Source organism: Mesoplodon densirostris, chromosome 2, assembly GCF_025265405.1.
Source record: "Mesoplodon densirostris isolate mMesDen1 chromosome 2, mMesDen1 primary haplotype, whole genome shotgun sequence".
NCBI classification, from domain to species: Eukaryota; Metazoa; Chordata; class Mammalia; order Artiodactyla; family Ziphiidae; genus Mesoplodon; species Mesoplodon densirostris.
Window position 1 is genome coordinate 83,366,840 of NC_082662.1, and position 13,058 is coordinate 83,379,897.

Below are 13,058 nucleotides of genomic sequence, written 5' to 3' on the forward strand. Positions count from 1 at the left end.
ACGAAAATGCACTTGTATTTAGAGATAAATAAGGAAAAATTTAGGGGTCAAATGACATGATGTCAGGGATTTACTTTAAGATATTGCAAAAAAAGGAAGGAAAAATGAAGCAAATGTAACAAAATATAGGGAGATTGAATCTGGGAATAGAAATATGGGGTTATTATTGTTACTGCCTCTATTTTGAAACGTGTTTTAAACTTCTATAATAAGTTTTTTTTAAAGTAATACATGCTTATTCCAGAAGATTTAGGCTGTAGAAAGTGATATAAATAAGGAAGCGAAAATCACCTGTAAGCCCACCACTCAACAGTAACTATTAATATTTTGATGTTTATCCCTGACATATATGTGGTATAGATGGTGTGTGTATATTCATTCCCTTTGGTTCCATCTGGTATAGTCTAAACCTAGAGAGAATGACATATGTTCGATATATACTATGTGTGATATGCAATTGCATTATAACATGTATGTTTTTATAAAAATGGAACAATACTACATATGCATTTTTCACTTAACATTTATCATGAATATCTTTCCACATTAAAAAATATAGATTTATATTATTATTTTAAAGATTTTATTATTATATGGTTGTATCATAATTTATTTAACCACCTGTTGATGGACATTTGTTACCATTTTTTCACTACTAAAAATATTTCTCCAATAACCATCTTTTTTATGTTTGATTATTTCTTTAGGATAAATTTTTTCGTAGCAAAACTATTGGGTCAAAGAGTGTCCACATTTAAAATATTAGTATATATTGTCAAATTGCTCTCTAGAAATGTACCAATGTTTACTCTTACCATAAGGATGTAATGAGTAATATGCCACACTCCCATATTGGACCATTTGGAGGGAAGTTCTTCTGGCCTGTGTTCTTTCCATTTATTTAATATTTGAAAGTAAAAAGGTAAGAAATACTAGAGATGAGAACATAGCTGGCAGCCAAAATGATATTTTTGCATTTCAGTGCCTCATTCTGTAGCATAGGCTACAAAATAGAGTGTGGAGTTATTTTGAAATATTTCTTTATGACTTCTTACCAGTTATAACCTTACTTAATTGACTCCACCTCAGTGTTTCCCTATGGAAAATCCAGACTTAGGCAAGACCCCCAGAAACGTATCTATGTAATTATATTTTAAAGGAAATGTAATTTTTTATTTTCAGGTTGCCTGGACTTATGGGGCCTCTTCAGATTACGTTAGGAGATGTTTACACACAACTTAAAAATCTTGTCCGAACTTTCAGGTTAGTGTTAATATTAGGATTTTCCTTCTCAGTTATTTTGACTTTATGTAATTGCCTTGCAGAATCCATAGTAGACTAAGGCATGAAGAAAGTAAATGAGTTACCTTCATTGTCTTAAATCTAAATACTGTTTTATTTTCTCTTCCACTAAACAACATTACTTATATCTTTTGTTTTCTTTTGTTTTTGTTTAATTTTTATTGTAGTTGATTTACAGTGTTAGTTGCAAGTGTACAGCAAAGTGAATCAGTTATATGTATACATATATCCACTCTTTTTTAGGTTCTTTTCCCATCCCTGTGCTATACAGTAGGAAGGTCCTTATTAGTTATCTGTTTTATATGTAATAGTGTGTATATGTCAATCCCAATCTCCCAATTTGTCCCTCCCTCTCCAGCTTATATCTTTTGTTAAATGCAACCCCTTATTTGCTCAAACCTTGATATGTTTAGTTTGGGGTAGTTTATTTATGGAATAGCCTAAAATTAAGAAGGAGAATATCTGAGACACAAAGGTGGTTAGTCAGTGACATCTTGGATTTTAGTGAATTAGTAAATATATATCAGATGACCAGCACTATGGACAATACAGAAGAAGACTAATGCCCACCCTCGAGGAAGAGGTCCTGTGAGAAGACAAGGTGAGCACAGAGAGCAGTGCAAAACAGTGGATAATTTAGCTTTGAGTAGTGTGGAACAGACTTAAAGTGATAAGACAAGGACAGGAAGAATAGAGAATATCAATTACGAAGTGGAGCAGTTGGGATTTTTCTGCAATTATCAAGGTAAAAATATTCAACAGGCTAAGAGGAGGTTCTCTACTTAGAAGCCTAGAGATAGGCCTCTAAATACGTTATTAGTAGAGGTGTACCAAATACGCATTTTGGCCTAATGCCAGTGACCCAAAGTTAAATTAATATTTGTCTGTGACTAAAGCCAGATAGCACCAACATAGGATGAACTTCTAGGGTAAAAGAATCATTTCATCCAAAAAATCAATTATTATTATAGTTTATTGCCAACAGTAGTAGTAAGATTTTTAAAGTTTACAATTATAATACAGGAACAATTTCTTGGCACTGTCAGCAATTGGATTTCTCTTGCAGTCCCTGTATTGTACATAGATAATACCAAATAGATATACACTTTAAACCAGTACATTTGAAAACATCACTAACCTTTTCGTGTGCCACAAAGTAATTCAGGAAAATGTTTTCCAATAAATTATTTAATAGGAACTAGGATTCAAAGTTTAGGCATGTCTCAAAAATTCTTCATCTTCAGCTACTGAAAAGGATTGTTTGTAACACTTTATGTTTGAATCTTCAGCCTTCATAGACCTAAGACTATATTAAGACATTCTTGTAGAGTTGTTTACTGTGAAGTTTTACTAAACAAAATGTGTTTGGGGTACCCTAATTTTCTCTAACAGGCTTGTCTTAACATCTTAAAAATTATTTTGATTAGAGATTATATTTGAATTATTGCCCATCCTTTATTTACATAGTTTAGGTATTTTTCCATCCCATGGTATTATGAGGTAACATTGTTTTTAATTCATCATCACAAGGTGTGAAGAATTCCCCAATAGGATGTTTTCTTGAAAAATTTATGACTTAAATGGAAGTAAATAACTGAAATTTAAATACAGCTCTTAAATGTTATTTTCTTTAATGTTATGAATGGTAGTACATGATACAGTTCTGCAAAGACTGAATTATGATAAATCTAATCTCTATTATTTTGTCTTACATTATTTGAATTTTTATAAACATTTTTTCCAAGATATAATGTTCTTGAGGAAGTTATCTATTTAATGTATGACATATTTGTATTAACTGTCAGTCTATTTTGCTAAATAACTGAAAATTTTTACTATTTCTTTTATGCATAAAATTAAGTTTTCATAAGCAACATTAATTACTACAGCATTTTACTCTTATATTGACTGATAAAACAAGCACATAAGAACATTTTCACTCCATTTCATCTAGAATATTTATATTTGAAAGTGAATGTTCAGGGAATAACAATAAATCTGAATGACATGATTGTGCTAATTACTGACATTGTTACACTCATTGGATGTCTTGGTAACTATGCAATCACAAGATCATTGATCACACACAAGTTTAAGAATGCCAGAAATGATGCTCAGATTGGCCTAGGCCTTTGGAAGACTGACTAAATGCTTTACTAAAAGGAGGGTTTGGGCCAAATACCAAGACGAAAGCTGAACTTCTTTGCATTTCTATTTAGTTAGGGAAAGAGAGACACTTGTTTTTTAGGTCTAGGTCGTATACCTGTCACAAAACCATGCATCCAAAAGAAAACAAAAGTTTTTCAACTGTCTACACTGATGATAAAGTTTGAATAGATATGTACAGTGTGGATTTATTAGGAAGTAAATATCATATTAAGAAAGGTTAGCTGAGGGAAGATGAAGACCAGGTTCTACTCTGTTTCATTGATTTTTAAAAGACTTGTTACTCAATTTCTTGCAGACAGTGTTTATTTAATCACCATTCTGAGCAAACTGGTAAAGTCACTAAAGACACATTAGATGAAATATTAGAATAAAGCCTTTGATTTTGAACTACAAATATGAATTTTGTACTTCATTTTTTACCCCACTCCTTTAGAATAGATGAACAAGTGATTCAACTTACTCTGCCTATATTTTCTAAAGCCAATTGTTTTTCTACCTAATTGTATGTTTTCTTTCTTTTTTTTTTTAACTATTCTGAGGTTCTCAGAACTTACTAGAAACCCATTGGAAAAAAATGTTTGGCTACAACTGCAAGATTGCCACATTATTACTTTCATGTGCCCTAGAAATTTAGGTATTCAGGTTGGAAACCACTCACTGTCCAGGCTGTTTGTTATTTTGGTCTTTTGAAGCAGCCCTGGTAATAATGTTTAGTCCATGTCAACACGTGTATTCAATATAGTACTTACTATCTGCCGGACTGTGCTTGGCACTTTACACATTTAATTTCCAAAAAATAGTGGTATTATCCTCATTTTACAGATGAGAGATGAGAGATTAAGTAATCTCAAATCACACAACTAGTAGTTGGGTTTAGACCCCAAATCTAAGTCGAGAGGATAGATCTTAAGTGGCCTCACCAGAAAGAAAGAAAGAAAGAAAGGGAAAGAGAGAGAGAGAGGGAGGGAGGGAGGGAGGGAGGGAGGAAGGGAGGAAGGAAGGAGGGAAGGAAGGAAGGAAGAAAAAACGGTAACTGTGTAATGTAAGTGTTATTTAGCTTGATTGTGGTGGTCATTTCACATCGTATACATATATCAAAACATCAACTTGTGTACCTTAAATATATATAATTACTGTGTGTCAATTATACCTCAGTAAAGCTGAAAAAAATTTTTTTATAAATTTATTTTATTTATTTATTTTTGGCTGCATTGGGTCTTCATTGCTGGGTGCAGGCTTTCTCTACTTGTGGCAAGCGGAAGCTACACTTCATTGCGGTGCGCGGGCTTCTCATTGTGGTGGCTTCTCTTGTTGCGGAGCACGGGCTGTAGGTGCGTGGGCTCAGTAGTTGTGGCTCGCGGGCTCTAGAGCACAGGCTCAGTAGTTGTGGCACATGGGCTTAGTAGCTCCGTGGCATGTGGGATCTTCCCGGACCAGGGCTCAAACCCGTGTCCCCTGCATTGGCAGGTGGATTCTTAACCACTGCACCACCAGGGAAGCCCCTGAAAAAAAATTTTTAAAGGAATCTATTGGTTGTCTCGGTAATTATTAGTATTAAAGATTTTTTTAAAGTAATTTCATTTATCACCACTCTAGACCCCAAGTAAGAACTCTACTTGAGAGGATTCTGTTACCTGTGCCTTCTGTGACACATAAGCTAGCCAAGACAAGAGGCACAGTGTTCTTTAGTTTAGTAAGAGGTAGCCAACAGACTGCAGAAATGAAAAGACTCAAATGTCGTTTTTCCTTTTATATTTATAAACTGTTATTTTATCACCTTTTTCTGTCATTCTTATTTAGTTTTTTCAAGTTACTTTCTGCATTATTTACACTAAATTAAAATAAAGCCTAGATGAAACAATATGATGTGTGGGATTTGCTTCATAATTATCCAGGTTAGGGTGATGTTGAATATGAGGTTGTATAGATGAAACATGATTGACCAGGAGTTGATAATTGTTAAAGTTGTGATGACTATATGGGAGTTGATTTTATGTTCTATTTTTATATATGTTTGAAATTCAACAAGTTCTGCAGAAATAATTCAAAAAATTATTCTTTGTTTTGGTGTAGGGGGTGCTATATATAAAAACGTTGTTGTTAAGTTATTTTTGAAAATATTTACTCTTTAGTACTTGCAAGTCAAAGTCTATAGCTTTAATAAAAATTGCTTAAATTGACTTTGCTGCTTTTTAGCAAAATGTCAGTTACTTACAACACAGAAAGACCTCTGGTAAGATAACGCGTTTTGGGGTCTTCAGATTGTGGCAGGACAGTTTTAACAGGTATGTGACCATAGGCTAGGTCTTCTAGGTGAAGTCTCTGGGAAAACACCATATTGATGACAGTGACTAGTGTTGGGAGATCTTTTCAATCAATACTGGTGGTGGGAGAGTTGACATAAATAACCATATCTTTCTCTTTGAAATGATAATCAATAGTAGGAACTTGTAGAACAGTGATTCTTAAGCCAGTTGTGCATCAGAATTACCTGGGGAGCTTTTAACAACTGCAGATGCCTGGCTCCACCCCTAGAGATTGAGTTTCATTTGGCTGGGGTTGGGCTCAGACATTAGTGTTTTTCAGAAGTCCCTCAGATGATCCTAATATTCAACCAGCGTTGAGAGCCTGTTAGAAGTAAACATGAAGCAGCTTTTTCAGCTCTTTGAAGAATCTTTCCCCAGTGAATAGAGCTGTGCTTTCCACTGAATTGCATCATAGTCATTTATCTGGAATGTTACATTGATTTACCTGTCATAGTGGTTCCATCAGAAGCTGCTTGGTAATGATTCACTGTTGTCACTGTTGAAGCAAGATATTTTTCTAAATATGATTTGAATTAAAATTGTATTTTGACACACAAGTCCTTTTTAAATTTCATCAGTGATGACTCAATGTATTTTTTCTAAATCTGTATTGAATTTCCAATTATATTTTGAAACTGCTTTTAAAATGTTTTCTATCAAATATTACTGTTTTAATTTTTGAATTATCACTCAGAAAATAGTTAAGTATGATAATTTAGCATCTGTGCTTGAAATTATTTTGGCTCAGCAAAAGGGGAAATATGATAGCAGGTACAAATTTTGCTGTTCTGCCACTTAAAGTACTTTGAAGTGAAAACAGAGACCTTGTGTTTTCCCTAATGCCTGAAATGGTAGCATAGAGCAGGCACTCACTAGATTTTTTTCTGAACGAGTAAATAAATTCATGAAATCTTAAATTTGTCTTGGCTTTGGGAGATTTGAATACAATAGAAAAGGAAATTCTATTTAACTGTTTTTGACATTTTTTTTTTCTTACATGCTTACCCTTCTTTGGCCTTTTTTGGTTATGTGCTAGATTCTGTTTTAGTTGCTACAGATGAAACAGTGAACAAAATGAAAAAAATTCCTTCTCTCATTAACTATTCTAATGGAGAGGATATGTAAAATTTTAAAGACAATATGTATGTTATTATTATTATATGGTGATATACCTTTTTCCCTTTCCCAGTTCATTCTCCTCCTTTTCTCTCCAGAAGCAGGGAAAAAGGGATGGTACTAAGAAGGAAGTTGTGATTTTTAAATAGGCTGGTCAGGGAAGACCTCATTGAGAAGGTGCCATCTGTATAAAGACCTAACAGTTGGTGAGGGAACAAGCCATGTTGCTATCTGTGAAAATATATCAGACAGGGAACAACAGGTGCAAATGCCCTGAAGCAGAAGCAGGCCTGGTAATGTTCACAGAATATTAAGGATGCTGGTGAGGCTGGAGAAATGAGCAGAGGCAAAGGTACAAAGCGATATGGTCAGAGAAGTAAAGGGCAGGAAATGGCTATTGTATAGTTACATAGTCCTTGGAGCCATGGTCATTCTTTGACTTTTACTCTGAGTGAGATGCAAAGCAGTTTGTGGATTCTGAATAGGGGAAGGATGTGATCTGACATACATTTTTAGCAGTATCACTCTGTCTGCTGATTTGAGAATTATAGTAGATGGTCAGAGGCAGGAAGACCGTTTAGATGTTGTTTAGGATATTGTTTCCGTAATCTAGGCAAGAAATGATGTTGACCAAGGTGAAAGTAGTGGAGGTAATAAAAAGCGATAAGATTTTATTTTGAAAATAGAACCATCAGGATTTGATGACTGATTTGACATGGGATATGAAGAGAGTCGAGGTTACCCACAGAATTTTTGGCTTGAGCAACTGGATTCTAAAAGGATTGGGTAGCCATTTACTGAGATGGAGATACCTGCAAGAGGACCCAGTTTGCGGGGGAAGATAAGGAAATCAATTTTGGCTATACTAAAGTTTTGAGATGCCTGTTAGACATTCAAGTGGAAATGAAGGTAGATCATTAGATATAGAAGTCTGTAATTCAAGGAAGAGGTACAGGCTAGAGATAATAAATTTAAGAGTTGTGAGCACATAGTTATCTAATATTTAAAACTATAAGATTGGATGACATCATCAAGGGAATGAACACATATAGAGGAGAGGAGAGACACAAGGGCAGAGGCCCTGGGGTGATCCAGAATCTCAGAAGGAGTGCCAGTGAGAGGGGAGGGGAATCAGGCGAGGGGAAACCAAGTGAAGAAAGTGTTCCAAGGAGAAGGGAGTGATCAACTGTGTCAAATGCGCCTGGTAGATTAAGGTGGGAACTGAGAAATGTCCATTGGATTTGGCAACATGGACGTCGTTTGTATGTTTAATCCTCACAAGAACCCTGCGAGGTAGGTAGTACTATTGTCCCCATTTTACTAAATTAAAAAAAAAAACAAGTTTTACAGCCATTGAATGTGTCCAGCGTAAAACACTACTACTGACAGATCTGAATATTGAACCCATATCTGTCAGACTCTTTAACCACTATACTGTACTTGCCTTTTATATCATATAGACTTTTAACTATGGAAACATTTGTAGACATTTTAACTATGGAAAAAATTCAGAGTAATGTAACAAAGATACACATATTCTCCACTCAGAATTAATATATTTTAATATTTATTAGATTTGATTAAGACATACATTTTTAAATAAAATGTTATAAGTTCATTCATTCATTCAGAAAAAATTAATTGAATCTCTTCTGACTCTTATTCTGGGCACTTGGAATAAATATGTGAAGAACACAAAGATTCCTGCCCTCAGCCCAGGCAAAACAGAAAATAAACAATAACTGTATGTTAGGTGATAAGTGGTACGAGGATAAAGAAAAATACATAGCAGGATAAGGAAAGTCAAGAGTTTGGGGCTGGCTGGGGCTTCCCTGGTGGCGCAGTGGTTGAGAATCTGCCTGCTAATGCAGGGGACACGGGTTCGAGCCCTGGTCTGGGAGGATCCCACATGCCGCGGAGCAACTAGGCCCGTGAGCCACGACTACTGAGCCTGCGCGTCTGGAGCCTGTGCTCCGCAACAAGAGGCCGCGATAGTGAGAGGCCCGCGCACTGCGATGAAGAGTGGCCCCCGCTTGCCACAACTAGAGAAAGCCCTCACACAGAAATGAAGACGCAACACAGCAAAAATAAATTAATTAATTAATAAAAAACTCCTACCCCCAACATCTTCTTTTTTTCTTTTTTTTTTTTTTTTTGTTTTTTTGGTTTTTTTGCGGTACGCGGGCCTCTTATTGTTGTGGCCGCTCCCGTTGTGGAGCACAGGCTCTGGACGTGCAGGCCCAGTGACCATGGCTCACAGGCCCAGCCACTCCGCGGCATGTGGGATCTTCCCGGACCGGGACACGAACCCGTGTCCCCTGCATCGGCAGGCAGACTCTCAACCACTGCGCTACCAGGGAAGCCCCCCAACATCTTCTTTACAAAAAAAAAAAAAAAAAAAAGAGTTTGGGGCTGGGAGGTGGAGGGAGTTGCACTTACTAATAGTGTGGCCCAGGTAGACCCTACTGCAAAGGTGACGTAAGAAAACTTATCTATCAGGCAGATGGAATCACCAATGCAAAAGACCTAAAACATGAAGTCCTCTTTGTCCTCTTCCCCAATCCATTCTCCTTTTCCTCCCAGAAGCAACCAGTACTGTGAATTTCGTGTATATCTTTCCAGTCTTTGTTTTTATAATTTTAGTACATATATTTGTGTCCATAAATATGAATATTGTCTGTTCTTGAATTGTATAAATAATGTCATACCATACTTGCTTTCATTCAAATTATGATGAGCAAAATGTGTAAGTTGGGCTTCCCTGGTGGCGCAGTGGTTGAGAGTCTGCCTGCTGATGCAGGGGACACGGGTTCGTGCCCCAGCCCGGGAAGATCCCACATGCCGCGGAGCGGCTGGGCCCGTGAGCCATGGCCACTGAGCCTGCGCATCCGGAGCCCGTGCTCCACAACGGGAGAGGTCACAGCAGTGAGAGGCCCGCATACAGCAAAAAAAAAAAAAAAAAGTGTAAGTTCATTCTTTTTAACAGCTATTTAGTATTCTATAAAAATGCCACAATTTATTATTTTTTCTATTATAAGCAGTGTCACATCAAACATCTTCATATACATTTCCTTATGCATAGTGAGAGAGTTTAAGGTTTATATTTAGAAGTTATTCATATGCATTTTCAGTATTATTAGATATTGCTAAATTGTTTGATTACTCACATCAACAGTGTGTTAAAAGTAGTATTTCTTTATGTCCTCACCAACCCTTGGTATTGTTAATCTTTTATTTTTGCCAATGTAATGGAGTGAATTATTTTTATATTAATTTCCCGGATTAATAGTGAGCTTGAGCTCCTTTTCAAATGTTTACTGGCCATTCAACTTTCCTCCTCTGTAAATTACCTGCTCATGTCCTTTGCTAATTTATTAATTGGCTGGGTTTTTTTCCAAAGACTTTATTTAAAATCAGTTTTAGGTTCATAGCAAAATTGGGAGAAAGGTACAGAGATTTTCCTTATGCCCCCTTCCCCCACACAAGTAGCCTTCCCCGTTAAAACCATCCCCCACCAGAGTCATACATTTGCTATAATTGATGCACCTATGTTAATGACATCATTATCACCCAGAGTCCATAGTTCACTCTTGGTGTTGTGCATTCTGTGGGTTTGGACAAATGTATAATGATGTCTATCCATTATTATAGTAACAGAGTATTTTCACTGACCTAAAAATCCTCTGCACTCCACCTATTCATCTATCCTCCTTCACCCCACAACTCCTGGCAACCACTGATCTATCTATCTATCTATCTATTTATTTATTTATTTAGCTAGCTAGCTAGCTAGCTAGCTATTTGGCCGCGCCGGGTCTTAGTTGCCGCGTGCAGGATCTTCGTTGCCACATGCGGGATCTTTGGTTGCAGCATGCGGGATCTTTTAGTTGAGGCATGAGGGCTCTTAGTTGTGGCATGCCAGTTCTAGTTCCTTGACCAGGGATCGAACCAGGGCCCTCTGCTCTGGGAGCTCAGAATCTTAACCACTGGACCACTAGGGAAGTCCCTGATCTTTTTACTATCTCCATAATTTTACCTTTTCCATAACGTCATATACTTGGAATCATAGTTTGTAGCCTTTTCAGTCTGGCTTCTTTCACTTAAATAATATGCAATTAAATTTCACTTAAATAATATGCATTTAAAATACCTCTATGTCTTTTCATGGCTTGATAGCCCTTTTTTTATGGTGTTATTTATTTATTTATTTGGCTGCATCGAGTCTTAGTTTCGGCACTCGGGATCTTTGTTGCGGCATGCGGGATCTTTCGTTGCAGCACATGGGCTTCTCTCTAGTTGTGGCACGCGGGCTCAGTAGTTGTGGCGCGTGGGCTTAGTTGCCCCACAACGTGTGGGGTCTTAGTTCCCCAACCAGGGATCAAACCCGCGTCCCCTGCATCAGAAGGTGGATTCTTAACCGCTAGACCACCAGGGAATTCCCAGTAGCTCATTTCTTTTTAGGGCTGAATAATATTCTAGTGTCTGGATGTACCACAGTTTATCCATTTACCTACTGAAGAGTATCTTGTTTGCTTCCCAGTTTTTGACAGATATATTAGTAGAGCTGCTATAAACATTCATGTGTAGGTTTTCGTGTGGGCATAAGTTTTTGACTCCTTTGGATAAATAAATACCAAGGAGTGTGATTGCTAGATTATATGATAGGAGTATGTTTAGTTTTGTGAGAAATACCAGACTGTCATCCAAAATTGCTGTGCCATTTTTTTTTTCCCCACCAGCAATGAATGAGTGTTCCTCTTACTTCACATCCTTGCCAGCATTTGGTTTTGTTGATGGTCAGGATATTGGCCATTCTAATAGTGTGGTATATCTCATTGTTTTAATTTCCATCTCCCTGATGACATATGATGTGGAGCATCTTTTCATATGCTTATTTGCCATCTGTATATCTTCTCTAATAAGGTGTCTGTTGAAGTCTTGGACCCAATTTTTAATTGGGCAGTTTGTTTTCCTATTGTTAAGTTTTAATATTTCTTTGATATTTTGGATAACAGTCCTTTATCAGATGTTGTTGGCTATTTTTTTAATTGATTTATAAATGATATTTTTAAAATGCTTTCTGAGAAATAAGATGACTACAGTGTATTTTATTGTCATCAACTGCTAAGTGATAGAATTTACTTCTGATTTTTTAAAACTTAAGTTTTCTTGAATAAAGACCTAGCATTATAATTTATTAAGTCAACTCTCATTTCTGTAAATTAGGGATTATGACATCCCTTAATTGCCTGCTGCCAACCTAGCACAAGGTAGAAAGGTACAAAAGTTGAATTAAAATTAAAATCAGAAATTGCTTACCTTATCAGCTTTAATAAAACATTTGATTAGGGAAAAACAGAGGATATGGTTACAGGGAGGTGTATGTGTTTGTGTATTTTAATAAACCATGCAGTTCAGTTTCCCATATTGTTCCTATATCACCATCTTGTCTAATAGTAGTATTGTTATAAATATATAAAAGTGGGGCTAGAACACTTCCTTTTTTTTTTTTTTTTTTTTTTTTTTTTTTGCGGTACACGGGCCTTTCACTGTTGTGGCCTCTCCCGTTGCGGAGCACAGGCTCTGGACACACAGGCTCAGCAGCCATGGCTCACGGGCCTAGCCACTCCACGGCATGTGGGATCTTCCCAGACCGGGACACGAACCCATGTCCCCTGCATTGGCAGGCAGACTCTCAACCACTGCACCACCAGGGAAGCCCTAGAACACTTCCTTTTAAGATGGCCATTATTAGATACTGAATATCAAGCCACATTATTATAGTATTGACTCTGTTCTATCAAATATAACAAGAATTTAAAAATAGTGCTCTTTAACACGCGATATCATAAAACTGATTATATCTAAAAATGGAAAGGTTATGTATTTAACAATCTTTGGGTAAATTTTCTCTCACTGTCTTTCAGATTAACAAACAGAAATATTATACATAAACCTGCAGAGTGGACCTTAATTGCTTTGGTGTTGCTGTCATTGTAAGTACTCTTTCATATTTTTAACTCTAAATACTAAATATGAAGAATTTTGATTAGGGGAAAACAAAGTTATTCACTGATTTTCTAAACTTTCTTGGAAAATATTGTAACTCTATTTTGTGCCTATTTTCCTTTCCTATATGATAAAATAACTTTCATGTAAAGTGAT

General features: G+C 36.3%; 1 protein-coding gene across 1 annotated transcript in view; it reads left to right on the plus strand.

Moving 5' to 3' along the window:
- RPAP2 (RNA polymerase II associated protein 2) overlaps nucleotides 1–13,058 on the plus strand; it is an 84,756-nt gene that overhangs the window by 36,982 nt on the left and 34,716 nt on the right. The window contains exons 10-11 of the mRNA XM_060085311.1: nucleotides 1,183–1,263; nucleotides 12,821–12,889. Of these exons, the coding sequence (XP_059941294.1) occupies nucleotides 1,183–1,263; nucleotides 12,821–12,889 (150 nt within the window). The remainder of the gene's footprint in view (nucleotides 1–1,182; nucleotides 1,264–12,820; nucleotides 12,890–13,058) is intronic.